This window comes from Canis aureus, chromosome 29 (genome assembly GCF_053574225.1).
Source record: "Canis aureus isolate CA01 chromosome 29, VMU_Caureus_v.1.0, whole genome shotgun sequence".
In the NCBI taxonomy this organism is placed as follows: domain Eukaryota; kingdom Metazoa; phylum Chordata; class Mammalia; order Carnivora; family Canidae; genus Canis; species Canis aureus.
Window position 1 is genome coordinate 15153123 of NC_135639.1, and position 18776 is coordinate 15171898.

At 33.0% G+C, this 18776-nt stretch overlaps 1 protein-coding gene across 3 annotated transcripts in view; it reads right to left on the reverse strand.

Moving 5' to 3' along the window:
• Positions 1-18776, reverse strand: part of ATRNL1 (attractin like 1) — a 786052-nt gene that overhangs the window by 488616 nt on the left and 278660 nt on the right. For all 3 annotated transcript variants that reach the window (XM_077877514.1, XM_077877517.1, XM_077877516.1), the window contains exon 22: positions 4335-4429. In XM_077877514.1, coding sequence (XP_077733640.1) covers positions 4335-4429 — 95 coding nt within the window. The remainder of the gene's footprint in view (positions 1-4334; positions 4430-18776) is intronic.

Consider the following 18776-nt stretch of genomic DNA (forward strand, 5'->3'; position numbering starts at 1 on the left):
ACAGATGTCCATTCTCATCATTGCTATTTAACATAGTATTGTAAGTCCTAGCTTCAGCAATAAGACAACAAAGAAATAAAAGGCATCCAAATTGGCAAGGAAGAGGTCAAACTTTCACTATTTACAGATGACATAATACTATATAGAGAAAACCTGAAAGACTCCACCAAAAAATTGCTAAAACTGATACACAAATTCAGTAAAGTTGCAGGTTACAACATGAACACACAGAAATCTGTGGTATTTCTATACACCAGGAAGAAGAAAGAGAAATCAAGCAATCGATCTCATTTACCATTGCACCATAAAAACTATAAGATACCTAGGGATAAACTAACCAAACAGATAAAAGATCTGTACTCTGAACACTACAGAACACTTATGAAAGACTTTGAAGATGACACAAAGGAATGGAAAAACCTGCCATGCTCATGCATTGGAAGAACAGATATTGTTAAAATGTCTATACCTCCCAAAGCAATCTACACATTTAATGCAATCCCTTCAAAATACCAACAGCATTTTTCACACAGCTACCACAAACAATCTTAAAATCTGTATGGAACCACAAAAGACTCCAAATAGCCAAAGCAATCTTGAAAAAGAAAAGCAAAGCTGGAAGCATCACAATTCACAATTCTAGTCTTCAAGCTAGACCATAAAGCTGTAGTGATCGTGACAGTATGGTACTGGCACAAAAACAGACACTTAGATCAATGGAACAGAACAGGAAAATCCAGAAATGAACCCACAACTAAATGGTCAACTAGTCTTTGACAAAGCAGGAAAGAAAATCCGATGGAAAAAAGACAGTCTTCAACAAATGGTGCTGGGGAAACTGGACAGCACCATGCAGAAGAATGAAACTGGACCACCTTCTCACACCATACACAAAAATAAATTCAAAATGGATGAAAGACCTAAATGTGAAACAGAAACCCATCAAAATCCTAGAGGAGAACACCAGGCAGTAACCTCTTTTTGACATTGGCCATAGCAACTTCTTACTAGATACGTCTCTGGAGGCAAGGGAAACTAAAGCAAAAATAAACTAGTGGGACTTCATCAAGATGAAAAGCTTCTGCACAGCAAAGGAAACAACTAACAAAACTGAAAAGCAACTTACTGCATGGGAGAAGATATTTCCAAAGGACCTACCTGATAAAGGGTTAGTATCCAAAATCTATAAAGAACTTATCAAACTCAAAACTCAGAAACCCAATAATCCAGGTAAGAAATGGGCAGAAGACATGAATAGATATTTTTCAAAAGACACACAGATGGCTAACAGACACATGAAAAGATGCTCCACATCATTCATCATCAGGGAAATACAAAACAAAACTACAATGAGATATCACCTCACACCTCTCAGAATGGCTACAATTAACGACACAGGAAACAACAGATGTTGGCCAGGATGAGGAAAAAGGAGAACCTTCTTACACTGTTGGGAGAATGCAAACTGGGGCAACCACTCTGGAAAATAGTCTGGATGCTTCTCCAAGAGTTAAAAATAGAACGATCCTATGCCCAGCCATTGCACTACAAAGGGGCACATGCTTCGCAATGTTTATAGCAGTATTATCTACAATAGATGAAGCATGGAAAGAACCCTAACGTCTGTCAATTGATGAATGCATAAAGAAGTTGTGGTACATAGATATACAATGGAATTATTACTCAGCCATAAAAGAGAATGAAATCTTGCCATTTGCAATGCTGTGGATGGAGCTAAAGATTATTATACTAATCAAAATAAGTCATCCTGAGAAAGACAAATACCATATGATTTCACTCACATGTGAAATTTAAGAAACAAAACAGATGAACATGGTGACGGTGGGGGAGGAAGAGAAAGAGGCAAACCAAAAAACATAACTGTATGTTACGATAGAGAAAAACAGGGTTGTTGGATGGGAGTTTGGAGGGGGAGGGAATAGATTAAATGGGTATTTAGGAGGGTACTAGTGATGAGCATTGCTATATGGGAATAGATTAAATGGGTATTTAGGAGGGCACCCGTGATGAGCATTGCTTGTTGTATGTAAGTGCTGAATCATTAACTTCTGTGCCTGAAACTAACATTACCCTGTGTTAACTAACTGGAATTTACATTACAACTTGAAAAAATTAAAAAATGTACAAAGAATCTGAATAGACTTCTTAAAAACTTTTTGAGTATAGTTTGACAAACAATGTTACATTAGTTTCAGGTGTCTAACATACTGTTTCAACATCTCTATATGCTATGCTCAGCACAAGCTACCATCTTTCACCATAAAACACTATTACAAGATCATTGACTATGTTCCCTCTGTTGTATCTTTTATTCCTGTGACTTATTATAATGAAGACATCCTGATGGCCAAGAAAAGGTGACCAACATCAATATTTATCAGGGAAATTGAAATCAAAACCATATTGAGATATTACCTCACACTGGTTTGAATGGCTATTACTAAAGAGACAAGACACACACATTGTGTGATAATGTGTCAAAAAGGAGACCCTTATGTACTGTTAGTGAAAAAATAAATTACTGGAGACTCCATGGAAAACCATTTGGAAATTCTCAAAAAAATTAAAAATAGAACTATATGATCTAGCAATTCCACTTTTAGGTATTTATCCAATGAAAATTCTATGTCAAAAATATGTGTACTCTATGCTCTCTGCAGTATACAATATCCAAGAAAGATATGGAAAGCATTGTAAGTGTCCATCACTGATGAAAGCACAAACTGTGGTATGCACATGCAATGAAATCATATTGTCATAAAAAGGGAAGAACAATCTTGGTATTTGCAACAACCTAGAGATCTTGAGGGCATTATGCTACGTGATTTAGGACAGACAAAGACAATTATTGTCTGATTATATATATATATATATATATATATATATATATATATATATATATTCTAAACAAAACAAAACCCTGATCTATCTCATAAACACAGAGAAAAGACTGGCAATTGCCAGAGGTGGGGATGGGAATTGAGTAACAAGATATGAAGTTACAGTTATGCAAGAAGAATCTACTTCGTGTAACAGTGTCCATAATTCACAATACTGTACTGTATTCTTTAAAACTTTTTGGGAGAGTATATCTCATGTTAATTATTCTAACCACAATAAACAAACAAACAAAAAAAGAATCATTCAAACATTTCACTAACATCTTCATTTTGAAAGAGTTGTTTTCAGTTTCAAAAGAACTAAAATTCCACCAAATAAACTCTATGGTTGATATATACATTCCCTTGGCTTTTTAACTTTATAAAGTCTCAGATGGATAGGGAAGTATGTGTGTTATTTCCAAAGAAACTTTGAGCCTTTTCCTATGATAACTGACAATGTTGCATAAATGCCCTTCTTTGTTTCATAAATTTAAACTTCATAAAATTTTGCAATTATAAAATTGTTGCAGTAATTTGCTTAAAGAAACAAGCATTCCATGATGCTAAATGAGATAAGTCAGACAAGGAAAAATACTTGTAATGATATCATTTAAATAAATAATTTAGAAAAGCCAAACTCATAAAAGCCCTTTGGGCTGGGGATTGGGAGGAATTGGGAAGATGTTGTTTAAGGATAAAAACTTACAACCAATAGATAAATAAGTCTTCGGCATCAAATGCACATAGTTACTATAGACAGCAATTCTGTATTATATACTTCAAAGTTACTAAGAGACTAGAGTTTAATTATTCCCACCACAAAAAAGAAATGATAATTATGTGACATAATAGAGGTTTAGTTGATGCTACCATGGTAATAATATTGTAATACAGAAATATTCAAAGCAACTTTTGTATACACTTGAAACTTATACAGTGTAATATGTCCATTACATTTCAATAAGATCATAAAAAAAAAAGAGGCCAGCATTCATCTAACTTAGATAAACTAGTGGACATTAAAAAGTACAATGGAAAACCTACTACTGCATAACAATGTATAAGAAAAAGAACATATTTACTATAGCATGTTTTGAATTTATGGTTTTTATTTTCAAAGTAGGCTACCCCCAGTTTGAGAACATAATTATAAGCACACACACACTGTCATGAAACCGAAAAAATAATAAACATGTATCATTTAAATTGTAGGACTGTTGGCAGAATCTGAAATATAAAATGCACCAACTCCCCAAATCACAAGGATATGTAAGTTTTATGAAAAGAAAAAAGTAACATGGTTAGTCTTTCTTCAAAAGCCCTATAGTGTGATAATTCTGAGTAGTTAAAATTACAATAAAAAATGACAAAAAAATGTGTATCCCATGATATGAATATAATTCTATTATAAAAGTTAAATTATCCTCTCACCTGCTCTGGGTTCGCTATGAAGTTTATGGCGGTATGGTGGCGATCATCTTCCTGTAATAAGCTGAAGGTAAACTGATAGTCAATCAAAAGGCTGTCTGTGGGGGAAAAAAATACAATCCTGATATGCACTTTTACAAACTGATAAAAACAAAAGTTCGGTGAAAACATACTGTATATTAAAAATTAAAATATTTATCAGTTGTTAAGATATGTATTTTATTAAATATACTTTAAAATCTATTAAAATAGTTATTAATTAAATCAATTAACACAATTTTAAAATATTTTATTAAAATAATTTTATGAAAAATAACTGTCATTAATTATTAGTGGTCCATTCAAGACTGGCAAAATATAAATCTTTGTCATCAAGCAACAAAAAGCAAAATAAAGATATGAAAGAAGTCCTATGCTTTAAAAACTGTATTTATTACCTCAGTTGTCATTACAAAAGTTCTAGAAACAGAATAGACATTCTGGAAAGTACACAAAAGTAAGAAAATAAACTAATAGTCACTCATAACCTTACAATTAGAGAAAAATACAGGCAATATTTTGGTGCATTTTATTCCAGTTAAAATTTTGTAGATAGAAAAATAGGCAGGCAGGCAGGCATTTTGGTACCCTACTTTCAAAAAACCAAAATTCCTTGAAAACATGAACTTTAATAGATAAATAATATTCTATCACATAGTATAATGCATTTATTCCTTTATTATTGTGGTAATTTTTATCGTTAACAATTTTAAAATGCCTGTGTGATAAGCATCCTTCTACAGAAGTGATTCATTAACAATTGACAAAAAGAAACTGGGGATATACAACTTTTAATTTTGTTCATGTATAATGTTGAAACCAAGGTACAACATCTGAGTCTTTTTTTTTTTTTTTTTTTAGTTTTTTTTTAAATTTATTTCTGATAGTCACAGAGAGAGAGAGAGGCAGAGACACAGGCAGAGGGAAAAGCAGGCTCCATGCACCGGGAGCCCGACGTGGGATTCAATCCTGGGTCTCCAGGATCGCGCCCTGGGCCAAAGGCAGGCGCTAAACCGCTGCGCCACCCAGGGATCCCTGAGTCTTTTATATCATGAATAGCTTCATATTTTACGTAAGAGTGAAGAATTACTCATTAATCAAACTGCCACCTTTACAAAAACATTTCAGATTATTTTATTTTAAAGATTTATTTACTTATTCATGAGAGACACAGACTGAGAAAGAGAGGCAGAGACATAGGCAGAGGAAGAAGCAGGCTCTTCACAGGGAGCCTGATGTGGGACTCAATCCTGGATCCCAGGATCATGACCTGAGCCTAAGGCAGACACTCAACCACAGAGCCACCCAGGCGTCCCCATTTCAGATTATTTTAAACAGAGATAACTTCTATTCTTTGGATACACACCTTTCATGTTATGCCCTCAGTCATTAAACACTATTAAAATAAAAAGTAAAGATAGGAATACTATCACTGCAATTATTGTTAAAATTACCAAGGCATCATTCTTTATGTTGATTACTACATACTTTATAAGATCTACCTTATATATTACTTGTATAATTTAGTATAAGGCAACATTTTGTCTTCCTCAGAACTTGTATGAGATAATGAGAATTATGCAATAGGTCATATTTCCAATTTCCATCTGACTGCCAGAAACTGCAGAGGCAAATTCAATAGTCCAGTGTGTTCTAGGCACTGGAGACACAATAAAAAAATAAAATAAAAATAAAAAAATCTCTCCTCATGCAACTTCCATTCTACTGGAGAGACATGGGAAATTAATAAGTAACTTAAGTATATAGTATAACAGATGACAGTAAGAGTATGGAGACTAATAAACAGTGAAAAGGAGAGAAACTGTTGTCAGAGTAGAATGGTTGCTATTTTGAGAAGGAACACTTAAAGATCAAAGATAGTATGAATATAAGCAATAGAGTTTACTGAAGAAAATGCAATCCAGGCAGAAGAAACAAGCACAAAACTCTCAAAAAAGATAAGTCTTAACTATGAGTCTTGTAAAAAAAAAAAAAAAAAAGGTATGGCAAGATATAGGCCACAGGTGATAGTGGCAAGGCTACTAAGAGTGGAGGTTACAAGAAGAGGTCAGACACTTGGAACGTACTGGTAGGTACAACATACAGATTAGCTCAATAACTGCATGTACCATTTGAAAGAAAAGTAGAGCTTTTTTGATCCCAGACTACACAAAATGTCAGCATTAACAAAGATGAGTAAGAAGACTAGGTTTTATTTTGGAGGAGCCAGAGGAAACATTAGGAGCCTAGTTTTGGAGATATGAAGGTTGAGTCACTTATTGAATTTCCAAGTGATATGTTGAATCGAGTTTAGAAGCTTGTTTAGTAGGTAACAATTTGCAAATTATCGACATTTTGGGTGAGATTTGAAACCCTGAAGCCAAGAAATTACCAGTTATAAATAGAGCAGAGGTGCAGGGGATAAGCCCTGAGGCATACCAATGTAAATAATCAGATCCTCAGGAGGCGGAGATAGCAACCTGTGAGACAGGAATAAAACCAGAATTTAGTGTCGGAGGAGTCAAGTAAATATGTTGTTTAACAAAGAGGAGTAACCACCCTGGTCACTTTCAGCTGGCAGGGGTTTAGAGGTAGGCTGGCAATATTGAGGAAAGGTAGTATCTATTCAAAGTGAGGGTAAAAATAAGACTGAGGAAAGGTAAGCACTTCAAAACTAGCTTCAAGAATTTGCATAATTCTATTTACTTTTTTCTAGCTTGAAACTAAGTACTAAAAAGTCGGGAGTAGACAGCTCTGGGAGGTCAGGACTAGTAACAAGGGACACCTGTAGCAGAGGCTGAAGCCTGAGAAGAGGCTGAAGCCTGCAAACATTCTTTTGCCTTTATGCACTCTAGGCCTGTGTCACAATCATACTCCATCACACTCGACCAGGCATTCAACTTTGATTTTATTATTCCCTCTTATTTATTAGAGTTGGAAGTACAAGACTAGCACAACGTATATTATATATATGCTATGATCAGTCCTAATGTCACTTGGGCTAAAAAAATAAGTCCGAATCCTGAAACAAAATTCGTAGGAGTATTATTCAATTCAAGTGAGTGATAAGAGTACCTGTCAGTGAATGTTAATTACTATAAGCTGAAGAAAGTTTATACTTTTAACAAAATGTTTTCTTTTCAAGCTTAGAATCAAAATTCCCCAGAAGCCAGCTGTGTAATTTTCCACTTAACCAGGAGATAGGGACGCCTGGGTGGCTCAGTGGTTGAGCATCTGCCCCTGGCTCAGGGCGGGATCCACAGTCTCAGGATCGAGTCCCACATCAGTCTCCCTGCCTGAAGCCTGCTTCTCTCTCTGCCTACGTCTCTGCCTTTCTTTCTCTGTGCCTTTCATAAATAAATAAATAAAATCTTTAAAAAATAAAATAATAAAATAAAATAAAATAAAATAAAATAAAATAAAATAAAATAATAAAATAAAATAAAATAAAATAAAATAAAATAAAATAAAATAAAATAAAATAAACCAGGAGATAATCTATTTCTCCTCACACCAGTTTTAAACATCATGTTGGTGTATTTTTAGGGGAATTGCAAATGAATAATTACCTGGCACTTAAAATATGTATCTCAAAGCTGAAATTTACTCTGAACTTCTTAGCTAAATAGAGTACAGCACATAAAATATTAAAATTTAAAGAATATAAATAATAGTGAAAGGGAATAGAAGGGAAGGGAGAAGAAATGGGTAGAAAATATCAGAAAGGGAGACAGAACATAAAGACTCCTAACTCTGGGAAACAAACTAGGGGTGGTGGAAGGGGAGGAGGGCGGGGGGTGGGGGTGAATGGGTGACGGGCACTGAGGGGGGCACTTGACGGGATGAGCACTGGGTGTTACTCTGTATGTTGGCAAACTGAACACCAATAAAAATAAATTTATTATTAAAAAAATAAAAAATAAATAAAAAATAAATAAAATAAAATAAAATTTAAAGTATGTATCAAGTTTATGAAAATGTACATACTTTGAAAATTACTTTTTGTACTGCTTTAATGAACTACTTTATTATGCTATAGAAAGAAAGTCCTGTTTGACTACAATCAACTCAATTTATTGTGTTATTCATAATTAAGGAATAATGACAAAGTAGCAGGAGGAGTGTGATCAAGAGAGGTGAAAAAATTACTTTTATTTTTAATTCCAGTATAGTCAACATGCAGTGTTAAATTAGTAAATTAGTTTCAGATGTACAATAGAGTAATTCAACAGTTCTATACATTACTCAATGCTCACCAAGCTAAGTGTATTCTTAATCCCTTACACTTATTTCACCCCTCCCACCCCTCAACCCACCCCCCCACTGGTAACTATCAGTTTGTTTGCTCTGTATACTTGAGTCTGTTCTTTTCTTTGTCTCCTTTTTCTGGTTTGTCTCTTTTTATTTTTCCTTTCTTCATTTAAATCTTCACTCAAATCTCACGTATGAGTGAAATCATAATGGTATTTGTCTTTCTCTGGCTGACTTATTTTGCTTAGCATTATACTCTCTAGATCCATCCATGTTGCTGCAAATGACAAGATTTCATTCCTTTCTATCATTGAGTAATATGCCATTGTATATATATGCCACATCTTTATCCACTCATCTATCAATGGACACTTGGGCTGCCTCCATATTTTGGCTATTATATATAATGCTACAATAAACAGGGATGCATATATTTTTTCAAATTAGTGTTTTCATATTCTCTTGGTAAATACCCAGAAGTGGAATTACTGGATCACACGGTATTTTGGTTTTTAAATTTTTGAGGTTCTTCCATACTGTTTTCCATAATGGCTGCACCAGTTTGTGTTCAAATCAACAACGCACAAGGGCTTCTTTTTATCCACATTCTCATCAACACTTGTTGTTTCTCGTGTTGTAGATTTTAGCCACTGTGACAGCTGTGAGGTGATATCTCATTGTGGTTTTGATTTGCATTTCCCTGATGATCAGTGATGCTGAGAATCTTTTTATGTGTCTGTGGTCATCTGTATGTCTTTCTTGTAGAAATGTCTATTCATGTCTTCTGACCATGTTTTAATTGGATTATTTGTTTTTTAGTGTTGAGTTGTATAAATTCTTTTCATATTTTCATTTCATATTTTCATAAGTTCTTTTCATATTCATTGAGTTGTATAAGTTCTTTTCATATTCATGATACAAACCCTTTATCAGATATCTGTTCCCATTCATTAGGTTGTCTTTTAAAGAGAACTACTTATTAAATTGGGAGAAGTAGCATGTTTTCATACTGACTGGCATAAATACAAATTTAGTAAAAAGGGAAAAACTGATAAGACAGGAGAGAGAGAAATTAGATATACTAAGATAATGTCCTTGGGTAGATAAAAGGCAACGAGCTGAATGGTCCAGTGGTGCATTCCCTAGATTTGTGAGGTTTTAGTTTGTTTTTGCTTCTTGTATATCCCCATCTCAGTGCTAGAGCAGCTACAATCTAGAATCAACAAGTTCATACCAGAGACTATACAGCAGAGCCCTGTAAACCATGTTCATCCTGCACCAAAGGGAGCAGAGCTGAAGCCTGTATTGCTACAGGAAATACAGAAAAATGTTGAGTTTTACTAAAACTCAGTAACATACACAACTTTCAAATGATATTATATATACTGCAAAAAGATATACATACATGGAAGTACATGTACTACACTTTTCAGGGTATTTTAAATTTTCATAATATAGAAATTATAAACTGTATACTGCATGTTTATATTAACTGGCTAGAAACAATTATTTGAAAACTGTCAACAGAAAAATACCAAAGGGATATCTGTTACAATTTGAAGAAACCATAAACACTATATAAATCAATACTCTGATTTCACAGACTTAGCCCTGAAGTTTGGAAAAACTATAAGTGATACAGCCAACTCTTAAATATTTTGGCTAACCCCTAACATCAGAATCATGACAGGGATGTCCAGTCTCACCACTGTTATTCAACATAGTACTAGAAGAAAGAGAAATTAAGGAGTCAATCCCATTTACAATTGCACCCAAAAGCATAAGATACCAAGGAATAAACCTAATCAAAGAGGTAAAGGATCTATACACTAAAAACTACAGAACACTTCTGAAAAAAATTGAGGAAAACTGAAAAGGATAGAAAAATAATCCATGCTCATGGATTGGAAATACAAATCAAAACCACAATGAGATGCCACCTCACACCAGTGAGAATGGTGAAAATTAACAAGACAGGAAGCAACAAATGTTGGAGAGGATGTGGAGAAAGGGGAACCCTCTTGCACTGTTGGTGGGATTGTGAACTGGTACAGCCACTCTGGAAAACTGTGTGGAAGTTCCTCAAAGACTTAAAAATAAAGTTACCCTATGACCCAGCAATTGCACTACTGGGGATTTCCCCAAAGATACAGATGCAGTGAAAAGTCGAGACACCTGCACCCCAATGTTTATAGCAGCAATGTCCACAATAGCCAAACTGTGGAAGGAGCCTTGGTGTCCATCGAAAGATGAATGGATAAAGAAGATATATATATGTGTGTATATACATATATATACATATATATATGTATATACACACACACACACAATGGAATATTACTCAGCCATTAGAAACGACAAATACCCACCATTTGCTTCAATGTGGATGGAACTGGAGGGTATTATGCTGAGTGAAGTCAATCGAAGAAGGACAACCATTATATGGTTTTACTCATACAAGGAGTATAAAAAATAGTGAAGGAGATTATAGGGGAAAGAAGGGAAAATGAGTGGGAAAAATTAGAGGGTGACAAAACATGAGAGACTCCTAACTATGGAAAATGAACAAGGGGTAGGGGAAAGGGAATTAGGCAAGGGGATAGGGTGACTGGCTGATGGCCACTGAGGGGGGAACTTGACGGGATGAGCACTGGGTTATACTAGATATTGGCAAATCAAACTTCAATAAAAAATAAATAAATAAATAATTTAAGGGCAAAAAAAATATTTTGGCTAACAATTAGCAATCTTTAATAATTCTAGGAAAATCAGAAGTTCACAATTAATTTCCCAATTGTATCTAAAAATGAAGTCTACAAATACAGGTACAACAGATGTAAGAAACAGCCACTCTTCTTTACAGCACTTTCACTGTTTGTATGAACTTCACAGACCTTAAGTTGAATATGAAGCTGTTCATAATTCTGGCTGTGAATTCTAATTGTATAGATTTTTAAAAAGCGAAAACAAAGAGAAAAAAATTGACATCTACTATTTTGTTAAGTTAGACTTTCATAGTGAGAAAAATATCTATTTGTGAACATAGAGTATATGTAATATTATATGTAGAAGTACATATAATAATATAACATGAGTAAATGGTCTAGTCATTTAAAATATCTGTTTGATATGTATCAAAGAAAAAAGGAAAATCTAAAAAACTCCACAAAATTAAAGATGAAAGATGAGATAATAACACTGAAGACTACATTAAAAAGCAGCTAAATAAATTGAAACTGTAAAAAAAAATACAGAAATAAGAAAGTAATAAAATAATGATAAAATTAAACATAAAAAGAGAATCAGAAATAAAATAATTAAAACAACATAAGACTAATGAGTGCTATGTAGGTCCAATCTAAAAAGCCTCCCAGAATAGAGACAAAAATAGAATAGAGACAAAAATCACTCAAGAGGAGTAACAGGCATAGAAATTTTCAATATATGCATGTTAATGTTATTAAAGCGGACATCACAACAAATCAAAAAAAGTACGTATTATATATACATATTATATACACTTATGTTAAATATATGATAGAAAAGATGTACTGAAGACTCAAACCTAAATATTGATATACCTTATATAAAAGATAAAAAATAATCCAGCATTATTCATAGTAGCCCAAAAGTAAAGCAATCCAAATGTCTATCAGTTGGTGAATGGTAAAAAAAAAAAAAAAAAATTAAAAAGGCAGTATGTACACATAATGGAATATTATTTCACCATAACCTGAATGAAGTACTGATACTTGATATAACATGAATGAGTCTTGAAACATAATAAATAAAAGAAGTCCGTCACAAAAGACCACATATTCCACAATAACATTTATATATATGTCAGAGTAGACAAATCCATAGAGACAGAAAGAGAATTGTTAGGGTTTGGGGGAAGGAGGAATGAGGAGTGACTGCTCATATGTATTGGGTTTCTCTTAGGAGTGCTGAAAATGTTCTAAAATTAGATTATGGTGATGGTCACACAATTTTCTAAATATACTAAGAGATACTAAATTGTACACTTTAAAAAGAGATTTGGAGTATATGAATTATATCTCAATAAAGCTGTTATTGAAGAAAATATTACTGACATCTAAGCACATCCCTGTATACAGGCATGTGCAAAAAAGCACACACATTCACACAGACAAATGAGTTATTTACAAAGGAGGATGAGGCACGATGACAAGTGTTCTTAAGTAACAATATATGTGAAAAGACAAGAAACTAGAGCAATATTTATGGAAAATGTATTTTCAGCAATGCTGTCTACACAGAAAAACAACACAGTGATAAATTTCAGGTAAGCAAATGTCCTAAAAGGACATGATCTATATACTCTCCTGAAAAAAAAAAAAAAAATTCATCACATTCTACAACTAAGAGACAAATACAAATGAGGAAAGAGCACTATAAAAAAGTCTGGTAGTGAATATATGACAGATTCCAAGTTAGAATAAAAGAAGAAAACAAAGTTATCTTTTTATGTATAAAATCAGATTGTTTACTAAGAAATATAAAACAACTAAAATAATAAACAAGTTTAGTATGTAGCCAGATATAAAAATATAAATACTGAGGTACCTGGCTGGCTCAGTCCATGGCATATGAAACTCTTGAGAGCTCAGGGTTGTGAGTTCAAGTCCCTCGTTAGGTGTAGAAATTACTTAAAAATAAAATCTTAAAAAAAAAAAATATATATATATATATATAGGCACCTAATTAGGCACCCAAGTCTTATTTTGGGGTTATTTTACTACACTGGTGATTATGCTTATCTCTACTCCCCCCCAAAAAAACCCACAATGCATTAATAACAACTATACAGTTAGCCCTAAAACCTGAGATCTCCAGACTCTTTTAAATACATACTTCCTGCTATAATAATGCTGTCCTAGGAGTATGGAGTGTTTGGAGTCCAGTAAGCTTTTTTAAAAGTTGAACACAAAATATTAATGCATAACTAAAGTATATGTAGAAATCGAGGTTAGGAATCATGTCAAGAGGGATAATAACAAAAAGACAATGAGGCAGGTGAAAAAGTAGTAAGTAGATAAAATATTAAATGGAGTACACAGGATTTCCATGAAAGGTAGAAACAAGGAAGGTGGAATATTGCTTCAGAGATTAATTTTTTTGAAGTTATAGAAAAGCAATTATTTGTCAATGTCAAAGGGACCAAGGCAGATACTATTTCATCTAGATTCTGAAGTATCAACATCAGACAAGAAAAAACAGTCAACTCTTCCCTTAGGGAACAAATAGGTTTCAGAATACAGTGAGTTTTAGTTACAAGACAGTGGAATTCCATAATACTCTCTAGAGTATTATACTAAGCTAAATAAGTCAGTCACTGAAAGATAAATATCATATGATTTCACTCATATGTGGAATTTAAGAAACAAAACAAATGACCAAAGGGGGAAAAAGAGAGAGAGGCAAACCAAGAAACAGACTCTTAACTCTAGAGAACAGATAGTTACCAGAAGGAAGGTGGGCAGGGGAATGGGTGAAACAGGGGATGGGGATTAAGGAGTGCAGTTGTTGGGATGAGCACCAGGTGTAGTATGGAAGTACTGTACACGTGAAATTAATATTACACTGTGTTAACTAACTGGAATTTAAATAAATGCACTTTAAAAAAAAGATACTAGAGTTCCAAAAGAAGAAGAAAGGGGGCACGGGAGAAGGTGGAGGAAGAGGAGGAGGAAGAGGAGGAGGAGGAAGATACTTGATTTAATTTCAAAAATAATTTTTCAAAAAGGAAAGAAAGAACAACACCCTAAACCAAATAAGCATACTTAGCTCTTCCTATATATTGGTTTCTAAATACCATTATCCAATTATAAGAAATCATGACTTCCTGGAACAATGGTTGATTCCAGGGCAAAGGCAGGAAAAGTACAATATGAGTCTGAATTATCTTGTAGGACAAGAAAATACTCAGAAAATTATGGGATCATGCCAAAAGGAAGTAGGAGCCGACTGGAGGGTGTTCCTAATAGCCAAATCTAGAGCAGTTTCAGTTATTAAATAATGATAGTAATTTATTTAAGCCATAAATACATATCCACGAGGCAAATATGATATAAACAAATAACTGAATAAACAAATAAACAAGGGAAAAGGAACAGTTTGTTCTTGTAGTTAATAGATGCAGAAGAAATAATAAAATAGAAAAATCACCATTTGGCAAATACGTATAACTCTTTCAGGTAAAGAATTATCAATGTATGTTAAAAATAATGGATGATAGTAAGATAATAAACAGGATATTTACATAATATCAAAGAATTTCTTCATAAAGTACTCATTAGATACAAAAAGGAACAGTAACTTTAGAGTGAACAAAGTGGCACACACCACAGAGTAACAGCTGATCAAAAATAATAGCATCAATGATGGAAAAAAATGGTATCATATACTTCCAGATAGGATATACTGAAAAGACATCACTTCTGTGCTATCCTTACTAAAAATATACAACCTGAATTTAACAATTAAAAAAAAAATCAGACAAATCAAAAATAAGAGATATATTATAAATGTCTGTCCAACACTTTCCAAGGTCAGGGTCATAAAGAAATATTTGTAAATATATGTAAGTCGGTAATTATTTTACATTGAAAAATTTTAAAGAATTTTTTTTAAAAAGCTGTATATATGTCCTCAGGTTTCATCCATGACACATAATACAGGATTTCCATTCATCGGTCAAGGAACATTTAAGTGATTTTTACATGTTGGCTATTTTGAATATTGCTGCAATGAACATTAGAATGCTATTACGTCTTTGAGATCCTGTTTTTAATTCTTTTGGGTAAATACTCAGAGGTAAAACTGCTGGACTTACGTGAAATAAACCAGTTACAGAAGGATAAAAACTCCATGATTCTCCTTGTGTAAGGTCTTTAAAATAGTGAAATTTATAAAACAGAGAGTAGCATGGTGGTTGCCAGGGACCAGGGAGTAAGGCAGCAGAGAATTGCCAACTAAGAGACATAAAGTGTCAATTATGCAAGATAAATAAGTTCTAGAGATTTGTGCTACAGCATTGTCCCCCTATAATTTTCAGTACTGTGCTGTACACTTAAAATATTTTTAAACAGATTTCATATTAAAAATAAAGTGAGATAAATTTTAATTTAATTTTTTAAAGTGACAATACAAAAAAATGAATTATCTTAAAACTATAATATACTGACAGTTATAAGAGAACAAAATAATGGCATACATAAAGATATTAAGGATAAATTAAAGAATAAATAATAATAATTAATAAATAATTTTGAGGACTATTTCCTTTGTGATGTGATGTTTGGAGAACATCACTTACTGCTGCTATAACAAATGACCACAAACTCAGTGGCTTTAAACAATATGAATTTATTCTCACAGATCTGGAAGTGTGAAGTCCAAATGAACTTTACAAAGTAAAGGGAGTAAAAGTAAAAGGAAAGTTCTAGGTGTGGTTATTTCTGGGGGCACTCAAAGAGAATTCATTCCTTTCCCTTTTCCAGCTTCTAAATATTGCTCATTGCTTGCTTCGTGGCCCCATCCTCTTTCTGACCTCTTGTTTCCATGATCACATCTTCCACTGTTGTAATCAAATCTCCTTGGCCCCCTTTCATAAGAACACTTGGGATTACACTGATCTCTAAGGACAATCTCCCCATTTCAAAATTGTCAATTTAATCATATCTGCAAATTCCATTTTACCATTTAAGGTAATATATTCACAAATTTTAGGGATTAGGATGTGTACATCTTTGGGGGAAGGAGGGCATTATTCAGCCTATCATAGTGTCAGTTCATAAAATAAATGACTGGGAAAATATCTAATAAGATTTTAGCAACAGTTTTCTCTAGGTAGAAGAATTATCAGCAATTTTAATTTTTTTGTCTATCTCTCTTCTAGAATGAACATGCATTACTTCCAGAATTGGGCCAAAAAAGATTTTTAAAAGGGGTGCACAAAGGACTATTGATCCTTGACCTTTAACATGTTTTTTTCAAATGATTTACACTATGCATTAAGTAATTAAATTTAGATTGTTATATACTTGTCCAAAAAAAATGGCATATCTCATTTCTAATTGACTTACTTCTTAGGTATAGAGCAAAAAAAATCACATAAAATAATCAGTCTCTCTTGTTAGTCTTCTATGACTAGAGTAAACCAAGGGGTGAGTTCCTACATGCAGCAGTAGATTTTTCTAGGTAGTTCAGTCAATACTGAACCAGCAATCATGGAACAACAACAACAACAACAACAAATGGCTACTATTTACTACAAAGAATTAGTAACAGGTTATATATAAAATTAAGTTCATGAGTAAAACACAGCATCATAAAAAGGAGGTTATGCAAATAAAATATCAAGATAAAAGACTCTAACATGTACAAAATATTTAAAGAGGTCAGATACTATGCCAAAGTAATGATTAATTGGAAATGATGACTAAAAGTTTAAATGCTACAGCAAAAGATCTTTTGAAACAGAACTTAAACCATAAAGAAAGAAAAAGTTATGTGAGGTGATGAAAAGCAAATGATTATTTGATGTAGTCTTTCAACAAAAGCTACGTAAAATTATGTATTTTCTAAGTAAATAATAACCAATGTTAAAAAACATCAGAGTATTTGTTGGAAATATCTACATATCTGAGATGCAAGAAGGCAAACATCAGGATCATATGAAATTGATCTTGATTTGCATATAATGTACGAATGATACTGTTCATATAAATTTCAGCTCATTTGGGAGCCAGAATAATAGTTATATAGATTTTGAATTGTTTCAGAAATTTTTAATTTGAATATTTTGAGAAAGGAACTGAGGCTTTACAATTTGCTTTTTCACCATTCATATTGTATTTCACTTTTGAGCATTGTCCACAGTATTTAAGGAGATCTCAACTGTAATTTCCCATTCACCGATTGGGTTGGGTTATATTATGCAGGTTAACTAACCTCAGTGAGATTTGATGCCACAATCAGGATAAAACTGCCTATCCCATAGGATTACTATATGGGTTAAACATAATTGTGCCAGTGTGTATTTGGCTTGGAGAAGACTGTCATAAAATAAAGGCATTCAATAAATGTTATTTCACTTTTCTTATTTACTATATTGGCTCTCAATGAATTCTAAAAAATTTCAAAAGTCAGATTCCCATATGTGTATTTATATATAATTACGTATCTTTTCAGAAATATATGAGTTCATGATCATATATATTTGGTTCTATGTGGTTTCACTATAATCATCTTTGCCACAAGTATATTTATTGCATAAATAATTGGCCAAAAGGCAATTTTGCAATAATAAATAAAAAATAACTGGTGGCAGTTTGGTTTGACAGATTTTTTGGTTCCATCACCTGTTTGGTCTCATTTCTCCATTGATGCAGTGCTCCTATTCTTAGACTAAATAAATCTTAGCCCTCACAATGGTCCATATGGTGGTACATGGTTCTGAACCTGCTTTTCCTGCAGAACTTTAGAAAGTTTATTAATGGACACTTGACAACAAGGCAAGAACAAAGAACAGTGTAGGATGTTTTCACAACGCAATACAAGCCCAGTTACCAATATGCATACTAGTATTTGAAAACTGATATCCGTCTTAATGAAGGAAAAAATTTTCGCCATAAAAAAAGTGATGCTAAAATGTGAAAACAAATCAACAAGCAAAAAAAACCGTATATTAGTATGAATAAAAGACTTTGAAAAAAAGTGCTTAGATATCACCAGCAAAATAAAATCAGTTATTTGTGCAGTATTGCCAACACACAATTTAAATGTATTCAAATATTTTTTATTTCACAATAAAGTTTTTAATTTTGTTAATTATTTTCATATTTCATTATGTCCTTTTTAATAAATGTCCCTTTTATTTTTTCTGATTTTATCTTTCATGGCAAAATTGACTTACAGCCAAGTTAGTTATGTGGCGAAAATGCTTGCAGCAAAGCTGTTTAGGAAGAAAATACCAGACACATGTATTTAGTCATCTTGAGGGGTCAGAAAAGGATGCACCTAGACTTTGATAAAAATATCAAGGATCTAAATATATTTTAAACAATAGCATTTGTATAAATACATGTTTGCCAACTTAGACTTGGTTTAGTAAATGAGAGAATTTGTGTG